Source organism: Sardina pilchardus, chromosome 13, assembly GCF_963854185.1.
Source record: "Sardina pilchardus chromosome 13, fSarPil1.1, whole genome shotgun sequence".
NCBI lineage: Eukaryota > Metazoa > Chordata > Actinopteri > Clupeiformes > Clupeidae > Sardina > Sardina pilchardus.
The window spans coordinates 30,120,768-30,137,321 of record NC_085006.1 but is presented as its reverse complement, the minus strand read 5'-3'; the positions used below and the strand labels follow the sequence as shown (position 1 = coordinate 30,137,321).

The 16,554-nt window shown below is 46.6% G+C and overlaps 2 protein-coding genes across 2 annotated transcripts in view; one reads left to right on the top strand and one right to left on the bottom strand.

The window, feature by feature from the left end:
* The first annotated feature begins 3,081 nt into the window (after positions 1-3,081).
* Positions 3,082-4,461, top strand: LOC134099927 (P2Y purinoceptor 3-like). Its single transcript, XM_062552961.1, has one exon. The coding sequence runs from the start codon at positions 3,207-3,209 to the stop codon at positions 4,233-4,235; it is 1,029 nt and encodes a 342-aa protein (XP_062408945.1). The 5' UTR covers positions 3,082-3,206; the 3' UTR covers positions 4,236-4,461.
* Positions 4,462-6,995: 2,534 nt separating this feature from the next.
* mfsd1 (major facilitator superfamily domain containing 1) overlaps positions 6,996-16,554 on the bottom strand; it is a 17,727-nt gene continuing 8,168 nt past the window's right edge. The window contains exons 10-16 of the mRNA XM_062553238.1: positions 11,625-11,681; positions 10,815-10,971; positions 9,851-9,948; positions 9,499-9,611; positions 9,291-9,338; positions 9,107-9,173; positions 6,996-8,789 (exon numbers count right to left, since the gene is read on the bottom strand). Of these exons, the coding sequence (XP_062409222.1) occupies positions 8,786-8,789; positions 9,107-9,173; positions 9,291-9,338; positions 9,499-9,611; positions 9,851-9,948; positions 10,815-10,971; positions 11,625-11,681 (544 nt within the window). The 3' untranslated portion in view covers positions 6,996-8,785. The remainder of the gene's footprint in view (positions 8,790-9,106; positions 9,174-9,290; positions 9,339-9,498; positions 9,612-9,850; positions 9,949-10,814; positions 10,972-11,624; positions 11,682-16,554) is intronic.

Here is a 16,554-nt window from a genome sequence, read left to right as displayed (position 1 = left end):
TTCAGGGGTTGAGAATGCCCCCCCCTCCCACACCCACCCACCCCTAGCTTTTGTTATGTCACCAATACATTAAATGTAACCTGCATCTGACCAGATACATTATTCATCACTTGGATTATCCTCAGACAGAGTTCGTGATGATGCAGTTGATGTATACTTTATTGCTTTCCACCTATAGGTCAATTTCAGTGTGTGTGTGTGTGTGTGTGTGTGTGTGTGTGTGTGTGTGTGTGTGTGTGTGTGTGTGTGTGTGTGCCTTCATACTGTGGCCTAGTCTGGCACAGGTGGAGCATGAGTGGACTAGAAATCCGATGAGGAAGTGAGAGGAATGATGAGCTGGAGGTGTGAGGAATGACTCTTAGTTTGGAGGGAGAAACATAATCTGGCTGCCCTGCCACTCTTTCTCTTTCTCAACATAAAACTGCTTCGTTTTTAGCCGCCCTCGCTGGCACACTTTTCTGATTTCAGTGTGCGCTTGTGAAATTCAATAGTAATTTTAGAGAACGGGGCGAATTGATTCCCCTAGTACTGTAGTGCTGTGCATGTCTCGTCCAGCTGTGGTTAGAGCACCGCTGTCTGTCTCGGAACAACAGCACTACAGGCAGAGGGTGTGAGAACTCCCTCCAAATCTATTGATCTCAATGGAGGGAGACGTCTGGAGAAGAGCAAGAACTATTAAAATGGGGAGGATTGCTCTGTGATCTGGGCAGTGGGGGGGGGGGGGGGGGAACCACTATTAAAATGGGGAGGACTGCTCTGTGATCTGGGCAGTGGGGGGGGGGGGAGGAACCACTATTAAAATGGGGAGGACTGCTCTGTGATCTGGGCAGTGGGGGGGGGGGACCACTATTAAAATGGGGAGGACTGCTCTGTGATCTGGGCAGTGGGGGGGAGAAGAACCACTATTAAAATGGGGAGGACTGCTCTGTGATCTGGGCAGTGGGGGAAGCTTGAATAATGGACTGACCTAATGGGAATATCTTGAGCATGGTTTCAGTACCCAGGGGGAGATGTTCCAGCACTATGAAATATACAACACCCTCTCTGTTGATTACTGAGGAATTGTCCGCTCTTTGTAGTCATTACCCTGGATAGTCAGGAATATGTCAAGTTTGTCTTTTGGCTGTTGAATATGTGCCTATAGAGTAGCTTAAGTAATCACAACAACCATCCACATTTTCACTGACAATGCAGGGTGCCACAGGTATAACCAGACTGTAGAATATCTGGTAGTCTACAAAATCTGATTGCAGACCAGCCTAAGAGATTGTAGATAACAGGACATCACGTTCAATTTACAGAGTTAACATGCAAATCAGGCATTTGAATCTTCGAAATCTGAGAGTCACGATGGGTGTCAAATTAAGTTTTACATTTGTTCAATTAGACTCGGTAATAACGGAGAGCGAAACCAACTCAGGGGCTGAAGCTGAACACTTGCGCTGTCCACGGTCCTGAAAGAGCACATGATGGTTATTGCCTGGAGAGAGTCTGACAGCGTGTCGAGATAGAAATGCGTATACATAATCGGGGCATTGTACAACGTTTTAAGCTACTGGTGCGCAGGTGTAGTCTACTTTGTAGACGAGCCATTTCCTCTACTAATAACTTGCAATAATGACGTGCTTACCACCTGATGAATATTTTCACAAAGAACACGGAATCATTTTATCAAGCACTTGTATGCCGGTCTGCTCCAATATAAGCATTTATATTATATGATTGAAGAGACAATATAACACTATTAGCAGTAAAGGCAACACCTCCACCCCATGTTTGGCAAGAAATACAACTGCATGACATCATCCTTAAATCGACGCACGCACTGTAGGCTACTTACCAGCACAGCATAGGCTGTGAAACGAACGCCATTCTACCTGGTTCTAAACATAACGGTTATGTTTAAAAAGCGGATACGGTGAGTTTTACCTGGGAGATTTTCAGTGACAGACGCTTTCTTTCCCCGGTCTCGCCACGCTGTCTGGAGCCGTCTCCTTGACTGATCGTCCTGCGAACACGAGCAAAGTTGCAAGGGTTTATAAGCCCGGAGTCACAGTTAAGCACGCACACTTCTGTCACCTAGCACAGCGTTTCCCCCTGTTTCTCAAAACACTCTAACGGAATCCGCGATTTTTGGTTACAGGAGTCGACTGAACGCCTCAGTCGTTTACCGATACAGAGGCGTGAGCGATGCGGTACATCCCTTGCAGCCGCATGTCATACGCGTGAAACGCGCACACACATGCACACACTCGGACACAGACGCCGAAGTTCACTCATGCCTACGCAAATGAACAAGATTATAGCATGACAATGCGATTGAGACACACCGAAAACTGCCCGTCCTCAGCATGTCTGGGTCTTGCCGGTGGTGAAGCGCCAGCTAGGAACACTTTGGAATGAAGCGCCTCGGCAGTCAGGCTCCGAGTTGGGAAGTGCGCTCTCAGCCAATGGAACGGGCTGTTTGGGTCGTGCATGATTTATATCGCGTGTAGCGAGCATTGGGAGTCATTTAGTTCAGCAATCAGCATCAATCACGGGACCTGTTTCCACTCGCTGCAGTGAGACTGAGCAGCGGGCGAAGGTGCAGGTCTTTCGGCGGCGCGTTTCACACTCAGACTTTAGAGAGATTGATTGAGATGTCGGGCTCGCATGTACAACACATACGAGCACGAACAGGTGTGTTCAAAGCAAATGTAGATGAAACAAAAATGATCAGCTTCTTTAGGGTGAACTGGACTTGCTCTCCAAAGCCTACAATCATAATGTAAGGATGCAATTAATCTGAGGCAAGTCTATTTCTTCATGACGTGGATCTGATCTCTCGTTTCACCAGAGTAGTCTACATGCTCACATGTTCTAAGTATGCACTTGGTATGATAGGTACGTAGGAGAGATACGCTTTCAAGCTCAGTCGAGCAGGCCGTACAATTACTCACCGCTAGGAGGCGTAAATGCGTTACAATTGCAGTCTGCTATCTAAAACATTTGAGTAAATATGTGTCACTGTCAAACAATACGTCATGTATAAAACAAATTCAGGGTCTAAATACACTAGTCCGAAGCACTGATCTCAGAAGGGAAGGCTGATCAGAAAAATATGTTTCACCTTGAGTTGTAATAATACTGTGGACAGAAGGGACTCAGGGACTTGTTTATTGGGGACTAGATTCACGCTATGTCGTAGAAGTTCCCAATGCAAAACTATGGATAACTACGTAGTCGGCATGCACCCTAACCACTACTGTCCGGTGACAAGGACGTATAAAAGAGTGTATCTACCCGTGACCTACAGTATAGTCTTCATACTGGGACTTACTTTGAACGGGGCGCTACTCTGGCTGGTATGCAGCCGCACGCGCAAGTGGAGTTGCTCGGCCGTCTACATGGCCAATCTAGCGGTGGCGGACCTGCTCTACGTGCTGGCCCTGCCTCTGCTGATCGTCAGCTACGGCATGGACGACCTCTGGCCGTTCGGGGACATCATCTGCAAGGCCGTGCGCTTCTTTTTCTACACCAATCTCCACTGTGGAATGATGTTTCTGATGTGCATCAGCGTCCATCGGCTCTTGGGCGTGTGTTACCCCATTAAGGCCATGCGTTATCGGACTAAGAGGCTCGCCGTCCTCGCCTCAAGCATGATCTGGATACTGGTGACCGCAGAAGTTTTGCCCACTCTAGTTTTCGCCCACACTGGCTTCATCAACAATATGACGGTCTGTTTCGACATGACCAGTCCAGGAGAATTCAAGGCGTATTTCCCCTACGGGTTGTTTCTGGCTGTCGTGGGCTTTCTAATCCCTGTCCTGGTCATCCTCATTAGTAACTGTTCAATGGTGAGAGTTTTATCCAAACAGCAATGGGACCTTTGCTCAATTGGGACAGCGATGCGCAACAAGTCCATTCGCACCCTGATGATTGTGTCTCTAATCTTCGTCGTGTGTTTCGGGCCGTATCATATCACAAGGACCCTGTACTTGTTTGTGCGAGTTTACATGGCTACCAATTGTAGAGTTCTCAACGTGGTTATGTTGAGCTATAAGATATGGAGGCCCATTGTAAGCGTACACTGTTGCGTCAACCCTATCCTCTACTTCATCGGCTCCAACAGAAAACGCAAACTTCTCTGGACGGTTTTAGCCCGAAAGCGAGTGCATCCTACTGTGTGGACAGTGCAAGCTCAAGAACAGGCACAGAACAATGAAACCGAACCATCTGGTAGTGGGAAGAGTTGATGCATTTCCTGAAAAGAAACAGCTCAACTAAACTGGGTTGTTGTCATATGGGACATCTTTCGTTATTACAGCTTTCTGTAAGAAGAAAAAAAGTCCTCATGCGAATGCATGATGGTTGTGTTTTTGATTGAAGAAGCATACTTTATTGATAAATATGTGATTCAAATCTAAAGACTAAAACAGTGAAATGCTATTTTATTTTATATTGATTTAATTATTTGTGGTGTGATGCTACTGTTGTTCAAAGCGTTGTTGGACGATGTTAATGGTGGATGTGTGAAGAAAAAGGGAAAAAATAAATACATTGGAAAATACCACTATCAATTGGATTCTCTTTATTCTCTCTCTCTCTCTCTCAAAATTAACATTGTAGAACACGTTTAGTATACTGCATTGAGTTTCAGCTGACCAGTATGGCAAGCAGATTGTATGAGAAAGAGCAGAATGGACTCCATCCATCCACGTCAACACAGGGCTCTGAGCCAGAAGTGATGGGTGACAAACTACAGTACATGGAACGAGCACAGACAAGACTCCAAACACACACACACACAGAATCTCAGATTAAAATCTAGTATAAGGGGCTCTCTCCCACAGGACTCTGACTCAAGTGATGGGTGAGAGACTAAATAGAAATGTGAATGAGCAACATAGACAAGACTCCAAACAGTCACACACACACACACACACACACACACTGAACTGCAAATGTTTTTCAGTGTGTTCAAGTATTGTAATGATGGATGAGAGACTACACAGAAAAGTGAATGAGCACAGTGAAGACTCCACACACACAGACAGAGAGAGAGAGAGAGAGAGAGAGACAGACAGACAGACAGCATAGTCCGTATGTAGGAACAGACAGACAGCATAGTCCGTATGTAGGAACAGACAGACAGCATAGTCCGTATGTAGGACTGTTCAGTAGTGGCCTGAGTCATCACTCCTCAGCATCTCTGGCGATGTTATTTCTCTGAGGACATATTGAGCAGCACGTCATGCTGTCTAGCACAGTATCTGTACTGTGTGCTGTCTAGTGCAGTATCAGTACTGTGTGCTGTCTAGTGCAGTATCAGTACTGTGTGCTGTCTAGTGCAGTATCAGTACTGTGTGCTGTCTAGTGCAGTATCAGTACTGTGTGCTGTCTAGTGCTGTATCATTACTGTGTGCTGTCTGGTGCTGTATCATTACTGTGTGCTGTCTAGTGCTGTATCTGTACTGTGTGCTGTCTAGTGCTGTATCAGTACTGTGTGCTATCTAGTGCTGTATCTGTGTGCTGTCTAGTGCTGTATCAGTACTGTGTGCTGTCTAGTGCTGTATCATTACTGTGTGCTGTCTAGTGCTGTATCATTACTGTGTGCTGTCTAGTGCTGTATCATTACTGTGTGCTGTCTAGCACAGTATCTGTACTGTGTGCTGTCTAGTGCTGTATCAGTACTGTGTGCTGTCTAGTGCTGTATCAGTACTGTGTGCTGTCTAGCGCTGTATCTGTACTGTGTGCTGTCTAGTGCTCTATCAGTACTGTGTGCTGTCTAGTGCTCTATCAGTACTGTGTGCTGTCTAGTGCAGTATCAGTACTGTGTGCCGTCTAGTGCTGTATCAGTACTGTGTGCTGGGGCTGCAGAGCACTCTGTTGACATGGGACACAGTGACCCACTGAGCACATACAGCATACAGCGGATGTGTGTGTGTGTGGATGAGTGTGCTGCTAAGGACATACCTGGCTCTTCACGGCTATGCTGGCTTGAGTGATAGCGTTGCCTTCGTACACAGCCATCTGAATGACTAGGAAAATGGTGCGGCCTGCTCCACCGATATCTTCACACACACTTTCATAGGTGGAGAATACACATCACACACACACACACACACACACACTTTGTAACATGTAACAGAAACTATAGCCAAACAGATTTAACATTGTCTTTATTTTCATGTATTCTAAAAGTGTACATATTTAAAAAATGATGCATTCTGATCAATTTAACCCATGATTTGTCCTCCCACTCTGCCCACGAGAGAGACTCAAGAGACACATGCCAATTATATAAGCCATCTCAACACACGAGGAGTGCGGCGATCAGGAGTCATGTAATCAAACATGTGGAGAAACTTTCACTCCAGTGCAATAGTCATGTCAAAACCAACAGAGACACAGGCAGGCAAGCTGGCATACATACGCACACACACACACACACACACACACACGCACGCACGCACGCACACACGCACACACGCACACACACACACACCTCTAAGCTCCCCTTGGGACTGTGTGTGGTCAGGCCTCCCTGTCACTCAGCAGAAGTGAGAGGGCTAATGGGTTCTCTTGAGCTCCAGCACTTCTAATACTCCAGAAGCTTCCGCCGCCTAAACAGTCTGAGCTGCTTCAAACACATCTGTGTTGCAGGCAGGGGCTGGCCAAGGACACACACAAACACAGAGAGAGAGAGAGGGGGGGAGGGAGGGTAGGTAAAAGAGAGAGGGGAGAGAAGGAGAGAGAGGAGAGAGTAGGAAAGAAAGAGAGGGGAAAGAGGGGAGAGATGGAGGGAGGGGAGGAAGGAGAGAGAGGGGAGAGAGGCTAAGAGAGAATGATGCTCTTCAAACAGGGCAGCACCAGTGAGGACCAAGAAAAAGGAGAAGAAGTTAAAAACATCAAAGCTATCAAAGACGACGCATCACTTCCTTCAGTGTAGTGGTGTCATGCATCCCACACACAGCATCCAGAGAATCCACAGGAAGTGGATGGCCAGCCTTAAAAGCAGTCATAATCATTTATTCATAATTCATTCCTGAGTCAACGAGATCTCTTCAGGACAAGAGAGAGCGTGTTTAAAAAGCAACATGGCGGACAGTCAGCAGTGCTCTATACAGACGAGCTCTGATCACACGACAGCAGAGGGCACGGCGACCTTTACATCACCATGTACAGACACAGATCAAGATATACAAATATTACTCTCAGCTGACAGGTTGGTGTGTGATCTCGATCATGGCAGCATCACTAGCAACAGATTTCCATCAAGTGGCAGTTTCAGTCTTAACATCCTCCAGGTCGACAGACATTTATCATTACCTCTGTGTGGAGAAGAAGCTAAACACTTTGACGATGAAAACAACAACAAAAAAATGCATTTCTAGATGGTTAACCGTAACCGAGACGTAACCGAGCCAACACGTTGTCATGTGTCACTGCTTCCTGTGGAAAACAGCATGAAAAGGTCCACTCCTGAGGCCGTAACAGTCATGAACATGCTATATGACAGTGGCAGCAATATCCGTCAGAGCCACAGTAAGGCAGCTTTACAGTGACGGTGTGTTTTATGTGTTTGTGTCCTCTCCCGCATCCTACAATAAACAGTGTGTGTGTGTGTGTGTGTGTGTGTGATTGGAGGAGTACATGTGTACATGTGATTCTTGCCATCTGATGAAAAGTGCATCTGTTAAGAGTGCTGAGAGACCAACTAAAGCACACACAACTCTGATAAGACACAGCTCAAACCCGTTAATTACCACAAGGCAAAGCTTGCAATTCCCAAACAAGTATTAAAGTATTAAAGTATTAAAAACGTACGTCTAAAAAAAAACAAAAAGAAAACTCATCTTCTGACTTAAAAACAAAATAAAACAAAAAACATTTAAGAAAGATGTAAAAACAACACCAAAAGAGTAGAGCACCCAAAAGGCACCTGATTGTGGTAGTGGACATGGTAACACACACAGCAGTCTGTCCTGATCCTCGCCTGCTCAGATAATGCCTAACACACTCTCTCTCCCCCCCCCCCTCCCCCCCTCCCCCCCCCACACACACACACCACTCTCAGAGAGAGCACTCGAGTCCAGCTCTACACATCCACCACCACCCCTCGCAGCTCATTGTACAATAAAGTGCACACTTGTTTCTTATACACAGTTAAGCCCAGAACTGTTCCCATACTTTGATTCAATACCACTTTGTTTATAATTTACATCTCTCTGGCACAAGGTCGTTTTTTTGTTTTGTGTTCGTGTGTTATAGGCATTAAAAACTACTGACCAAAATAAAACGTATAAAAATCAGGAATTAACTATAAAACTGCACTTCATATAAAAATGTGGGCTTCTGGGCTTACCTGTATGTCTGATGCTAATCTAAAAAAAGGAAATGTGTTTTTAAAAGTAGTTTTGGTCACTAGACGTTGCTAAAGATCTTGAGGATGTGCGCTCATGTGCAGGCTTGCCTTTGGGGATGCAGCACATGCACACACACTTGCAGTCTTCTGGAGCCTTTTGGAGTCCCACTGAGACGCATCGATGGGCGCCTGGGAGTGTCCGCTGTGCGTGTGTGTGTGTGTGTATGTGTGTGTGTGTGTGTGTGTGTGTGTGTGTGTGTGTGTGTTGGGGTAGTAGAATCAGTCCAATGAGAAGTGGAAAAGAAGTCTGGTGTGCATCATGACTGGATGCCTACACACACACACACACACACACACACACACAAGACGTAGTTTCCCCGGATGCTGAGCGCCACACCCGAGATGAGAGTGGGGGTTTCCTGTGGCACTGAAGGTTCATCACCTGTAAGAGGAACAGCAGGAACAGGTCAGTTATGGGGGGCAGTGACACACACAGAGCAGATCCAGTCAGCAGGAACATCTCAACACACACACACACACACACACACACACACACACACACACACACACACACACACACACACACACACACACACACACACACACACACACACACACACACACACACACACACACACACACACACACACACACACACACACACACACACACACACACACACACACACACACACACACACACACACACACACACACACACACAGGCCCAGCTACAGTATGTGTGATCAAGAGCTCTTACTCAGAGTCTGCAGATTCTCTCTTCTGGAGCTCGGCCCGGGCTGATGCCGATAGATTCAGGTCCCCGCCTGGGAAGGAGAGTGTGAGTAGAGAGATTTATTGAATGAGACGAGAGTAGTCAGAATAAATGTCCTCTACACATGTGCATCCATTCACTTGGCTGGAGAGTGAAGGATAAATCTCACCTCTTAGTAAATTGACCAAGTAGAGCATCACCGCCGCGATCAGCGCCAGGAGAAACGAGCAGAAAGATCCAGAAGCATACTCAGACAAGATGGCCACCGCAACAACACCCTCACGCTTCGAATCATTTACAAATCACACCATTTACACAGAACACACACAAACACACACACACACACACACACACACAGCTTGACAGATAGCACTCACTGCATATGCAGGCACAGAAGAACACTTCCAGGAAGAGGTAACCGCGGTTGTCCAAAATGGCTCCTGCTGCCATGGCGATAAGAGCCAAGCCAAGATTCTGAATAGACTGCATGCTGTTAAAGAGTGAAAGACAGAAAGATGGAGAAGGAGCCAGGTAGAGAGAGACAGAGAGAGAGAGAGAGAGAGAGAGACAGAGAGAGAGAGAGAGGTACGTGTGTGTGTGTGTGTGTGTGTGGGGGGGGGGGGGGGGGGGGGCAGAGATAACATTATTGTCATACATTCAAAACAGCAGTCTGAGTCCTGTATGAATGCATGAGGCACGAGGCATGTGCTGGAGCTGCCAATCACTCACAAGCCATAGGCCGTCCCCAACTGGTGCTCCGGCACCACAAAGGAGACCATGGGCCACAGAGCACACGCCAGCAGAGAATATGCCAGTCCCATCAGGCACTGGGGAGGAGAGAGGAGGAGAGAGGAGGAGGAGGAGGAGGAGGAGAGGAGGAGGGGAGGAGAGAGGAGGAGAGAGGAGGAGAGAGGAGGAGAGGAGAGGAGGGGAGGAGAGGAGGAGAGAGGAGGAGAGGAGGAGGAGGAGAGGAGAGGAGGAGGGGAGGAGAGGAGGAGAGAGGAAGAGGAGGAGGAGGAGGAGGAGAGGGGGAGAGAGGAGAAGGAGGAGAGGAGAGGAGAGGAGGAGGGGAGGAGGGGAGGAGAGAGGAGGAGAGGAGGAGAGGAGAGGAGGAGAGAAGGAGGAGAGAGGAGGAGGAGGAGAGGACAGGAGAGGAGAGGAGGAGGGGAGGAGGGGAGGAGAGAGGAGGAGAGGAGGTAATTGAGAGGGGAGGAGAGGAGGAGAGGAGAGAAGGGGAGGAGAGGAAGAGGAGGGGAGGGGAGGGGAGGAGGAGAAGAGGATGAGGAGGAGATTAGGAGAAAGGAGAAGAGGACAGGAGAAGGGGAGAGGAGGTAATTGAGAGGGGAGGAGAGGAGGAGAAGGACAGAGGAGAGAAGAGCGGGAGGGGAGGAGAGGAGGAAAAAGGAGAAGAAGAGGACAGGAGGAGAAGGGGAGAGTGGAGGAGAGAGGAATAGAGGAGGAGAGAGGAGGAGAGGGGGAGAGAGGAGGAGGAGAGAGGAGGAGGAGAGAGGAGAGGGGGAGAGAGGAGGAGAGAGGAGGAGAATTAAATGGATGCAGCGTTGCTGTTTATACACAGCTCCAAATCAGTGTTTAATCCAGCGTTAAAGCACAGGCAGATACGGGCTATCAACACACTCCCGCAATCTCACACACACAGCCAGCCGAGGGCGGGCGGGCGGGCGGGTGAGGTTACCATGGCGATCCAGGGGTTCCAGAAGGTGAAGGCGAGCATCATGTGAGCGGTGAGCGTGGCCAGGATGGCACAGGCCACCCACAGCACGTTCCTGCCCGTCCTGTCCACTAGGAAGCCCAGCACAGGAGATGCCGGCGCCGAGATGATGTACACCACACTGACCAGGGGGGAGGGAGGGAGGGAGAGAGGGAGGGAGAGAGAGAGAGAGAGAGAGAGAGAGAGAGAGAGAGAGAGAGAGAGAGAGAGGGGAGGGGAGGGAGGGAGGAGAGAGAGAGAGAGAGAGAGAGAGAGAGAGAGAGAGAGAGAGAGAGAGAGAGAGGAAGGAAGAGGAGAGAGAGAGAGAGAGAGAGAGAGAGGGGGGGGGGGGAGAGGAAGGGAGAGAGAGAGAGAAAGCGGTAGGGGAGAGAGAGAGAGACAGAGAGAGAAAGCGGGGGGGAGAGAGGAAGGGAGAGAGAGGAATAGAAAGAGAGATTTAATTGCACATGGAACATTTGGCATAAAGAACACTACTATGTGGACTTTTTCTGTGTAATGTATGATTTTGTTTTTATTCATTGGTTAGTTTTTCCTTCTTTTTTTTCTCTTTGTCTTAGTGTTTACTGTCTTTGTGTGTTCGTCTGAAACCACAATAAAAGACATTTGACCAAAACAAAAGAAACATTTGGCATAATACTCTTTTCTTAGCATGCGTGCGACAGAGGAAAAGTGCTTTAGTGTTGCTTCAACAGAGGGACACAGCAGGTCCCTACAGTAAATGGTGCTTTAGCTTAGCAGCTACACAGAGAAGTCATGTGGCTTCAGTCCTGTTACCTGTTAATGGCTCTCGCCTGCGCAGGGGAAAAGTCAAACTTCTCGATGAAGAACACTCTAAAAAAGGAGAGAGACAGAGAGAGACAGAGAGAGAGAGAGAGAGAGAGAGAGAGAGAGAGAGAGAGAGAGAGAGAGAGAGAGAGAGGGAGAGGGAGAGATGAAGAGAGAAATTCCAATTAACTCTGATTTAGAAAACCGTTCCCCAGGAGAGTGTAAGGTTGGGCAGGGTCTGCATATGAGGCCCGTCCTAAAAGGCTGTTTACGCGCTCAAAAGAGTGCTCCTAAAAGAGCAACGAAGACACGCTTCAGTGCGTTTAACATCCCTGCTCACACACACACACACACACACACACATACACTACGCTTCAGCGTGTTTAACATCCCTGCTCACCTCACCTCGGACCAGTGAAATATTACTGTGGAACAAACACAAAGGTGTCTTCCGACATCACTCCACAACTGGAGCTAGAGCAGTCTTATAGCCCCACAGAGACAGAGACCCACACGCACGCGCACACGCGCACACACGCACACACGCACACTCGCACACACACACACACACACACACACACACACACACACACACACACACACACACACACACACACACACAGAGCCATGCATACAGCACATGAATAAGCCTTTAAATACCCAACTTGGGGCATTTAAGGTAAAGCCCTGGGGCAGTGGAGCCAGGGGGGATTCACACTGATAGTCAGTCAGAGCTATTTCAGGGAGTCTTTTCCAAATCGTTCAGATAGCAGCCAAACCAGACAAGACGGAGACGACGCATAATGTCACATTTCTGCACAAAACAGACTCCACTGAGCATCTACCTTGAGCATAGAACTACAACACCACGGGAATAAAAACGCTGAGCATAGAACTATTCAATACTATTAGAATTAAAAACCCTGAGCATAGAACTATTCAACATTATTAGAATAAAAATATTGAGCATAGCACTATTCAACACCACTGGAATAAAAACTTTGAGCATAGTACAATTCAACATTATTAGAATGAAAACCTTGAGCATAGTAATATTCAACACTATTTGCCTTGAGTATACCATCATTTCCCAACTATTAGTCCCGGCTTATATATTGATTTTGTCTTCAGCTATTAGGTTAATACACAGGGACAATTAATATGGTATTAATATGGTTTTGTTTATTATAACTTGCATAAAACACTGTCCTGTGGCTTATACACAATGTGGCTAATACACAGGAAATTACTGTAGTTCTATTCAACACCATTGTAATAAAAAAAAAACTTCAGCGAAGCACTGTTCAACACTAGTAGATTAAAGACCTTCAGCGTAGTACTACTGTATACAACACGAATTGAATAAAAAACATTTTCATGGTATAGGTATATAATGCACAGAAGGCTGTTCAGGGACCTCATTTGTTTCCGGTGGAGCGAGGGGTGTTTGAACTTGCCGTTATTGTTAATGTATTTAGTGTCTACACAACCCCACTTGGTTGTTGCACCTAGTGAATCACCACATTACGATGTAAGAGGATTCATGCGTGTGTTAAAATTGTTGTTGCTGTTGTTATTATTTTTTTTTTAATTATTATTATCATTATTATTATCATTAGCAGCAGCATCTTCAGTGTTGGAGTGAACGTATGATGTGCAAAATATAACAGAAGATGCCGTTACAACAAAGCTAACGCTTCACTGGAATCAAATGAGGTATCTGAACAGCCTTCCGGTCATATAGCCTATTCACCAATGCATGAAATCTCACTTCAACTAGACACTAACTTTTCAGCCCCTGTAGTCATTTAAGTTTATGCTTCAGGCTAAGTACCACTAAAAGTATCCACACCGTTCAGCTTTGGCCAATAAAACAACTTTATTGGCCAATTCATGCAGCCTCATCCGATCGTTCGCGTCAAAAGACGATGATTTTGGCCACAAGGTAGCAGCACACAGCAGACACACACACACACACACACACACACACACACGATGTCCCTGTGTGGCGCTTGGGAAAACAGCTTACTCATGTTCACGATGGCACCCTGGTGGCCTCAACACCACACACACCTGCCGTAAACCGCAGCTCATCAATGAATCAATAGGCCGTGTAATGGAGGCCCTCCTGCTGATCTGTTGACTCCAGGCCACCGATAGGCTGCTCATATCCTCCCTCGCCTCCAAACAAACAGCGGTGATGCTGCACTTTAGGAGGCTATTTCTGTCCAGTCCACGCAACTCCTGCTACTGTGGTACCAAGCACTGCCTGGCATCTCTCAATCTCTCTCTCTCTCTCATACACACACACACACACACGCACGCACGCACACACACACACACACACACACACACACACACACACACACACACACACACACACACACACACACACACACACACACACACACACACACACACACACACACACACACACACACACACTATTGAATTTAGCTCAGCTTCCTAGTAACACTGCCAAGGCATCTCTCAATCTCTCTCTCATGCACACACACAAACACACACACACACTATTGAATTTAGCTCAGCTTCCTAGTAACACGGCCAAGGCTAAATTCATTTTTCCATCTACAGGATGCGATGTGTGTTTGTTCGATAAGCACAGGCCTCGAGGAGAGCTGTGTGTGTGTGTGTGTGTGTGTGTGTGTGTGTGTGTGAGAGAGAGAGTAAGTGTGTACAGTGTGTGTGTGTGTGTGTGTGTGTGTGAGAGAGAGAGTGAGAGTGTGTGGTGTGTGTGGTGTGTCTGGCTAGGGGGGTCTAACAGGAGGAAAGCAAGACGGAGCTGTTGCTAGGAGATTATTCAGTGTGGTCATCTGAAGGAGAGCTCGTGGAGAGGTAGCTTCAGGGTGTGAGCTGCTCCATCGTTGCTCACACGCTAGCTCACATGCTAGCTCACATGCTAGCTCACATGCTAGCTCACACGCTAGCTCACAAGCTAGCTCATACACAAGCTAGCTCATACACAAGCTCACAAGCTAGCTCATACACAAGCTCACACACTAGCTCACACACTAACTCACACACAAGCTCATACATAAGCTCACACGCTAGCTCAGCGTCTAGTCTCAAATGGCGTACTTCTGCACTTACAACAAAGAGTATAGAAGTAGGTACTTCTATACTCTTTGCTTACTTAATTTGAGTGCGTGAGGGCGTTCACACTGAAACTTCGAACGACACGAAGGGCACTGCAAGTCCCCGGATGGTCCACTCATTACGGTCAAAAAGTTGAGTGTGGAACGATGGACACTTTTCGCCCTCAACTGTCTGTCTGTCTGGAGACCATCACATGGACTTTTGTGTGGAGCAGTAGGGTGTGTCATAAAGCATGAAGCACACAACGCTATACAACCTGCTCAGCACATGTGACTGCAGTCACTAGCTGAAGTCTGCTGACTCATTAAGCTGCTAAACTATATGGCTGACCGTGGCTGAAACATACAGTACATATTACACAACAGTAATATGTACGTATGTGTTTAAAGGGACACTTCACCGATTAGCATTAAGCTTTGTATCTTTAGAAAACCAGTTATGTTTTTGAATGGTCGTGCATCATTCCCTTGCTCCTTATTCCCCAAGTTTGCCTTGAAATAGGAGAAATACGGATTTCAATAAAACCCATGAATAGGACTTCCTGCTTTCAATGATGTTAAATGATTTTTGATCATTGAAAGCAGGAAGTCCAACACTGAAATCCGTATTTCTCCCATCTAAAGGCAAACTGAGGGAATGATGCACTACAATTCAAAAACATGACTGGTTTTCTAAAGATACCAGGCTTAATGTTAAAGGAGTCATAGAACGCATTTTTTGACCATTACAAATTGATCTTTGAGCCTAAATAATGTCATATGTAAATTTGTGGGGCTGAAAACGCCCCAGGAGCGCTGCTAGATCGCCTAATACAAGGTCATAAATAAGCCTTGCAATGAAACAGTTTGTTTTTCCCGCCCACTCAGCAAGTTCATGAATATTCAAATGAGATGCGCGCTGATTGGTCTATTGGCCGATATGTCCTGAAAGTTGATTGGCTCAACCCACCAGTCTGAAGCTAGAGCAAAGTGAAACTACGTTTACTGCTGGTAAATAAAGCCAAAGTCTTTGATAAAGCTATCAACAATGGATTTAAATAAGGAATACAGCCGTACATGTATAAACCGAGTCAGAAGAAGGTTCTGACGAAGATGAAGTGCAGCAGATTCCCCAACAGAATGAATGTGTTAGATTGGTAAGTTTTATCAGTACATTTCTTAGTATAGTAACTCTCCAAAGTTAGCTGTAATAACGCTAGCATTACAACGTCTCTGCCATAGACCACATATCTAGATACTAGCATCGTAAGAGCAGTTTAACAAGAATTATTAATCGAAGGTATGCAAATGAGAGGGGGTGTATCTAAAGGGGGATGGGCGCCTATTACGTGTTATCTGAGCTCTGTTCAGATTGGAGCATTTCAACACGGCTGTTTCTATTTCCCAATTTGCATACGAAAGCAGGCGGGGGACGCGGTAAAGCCTTTGGTGTTGTCCTTTGGACACTGCTCGCAGCCTAAATTCAACAGGAACAAGGTGAATGTGGTTTTGAATTCTAGGACTCCTTTAATCGGTGAAGTGTCCCTTTAAGCAGATACACAGCTATTCACGCCCTTTGATTTTGTACCTCAACCTTGATTATATGCTATTAGTGATTCTATGTAATACTGCAGATGTGGTTCTCAGTTGTGTGCTGGGTAGTTATATCAGCACTAAGCATTGTGTACCCGACCGCACCTGACATTTGACACGCGATCACATGGCTCACCCCACCCTGGACACTGGCATTTATCTTAAAGGAAGTTACAAAAAGAAGAACTCAGTCAGTGTGTGTGTGTGTGTGTGTGTGTGTGTGTGTGTGTGTGTGTGTGTGTGTGTGTGTG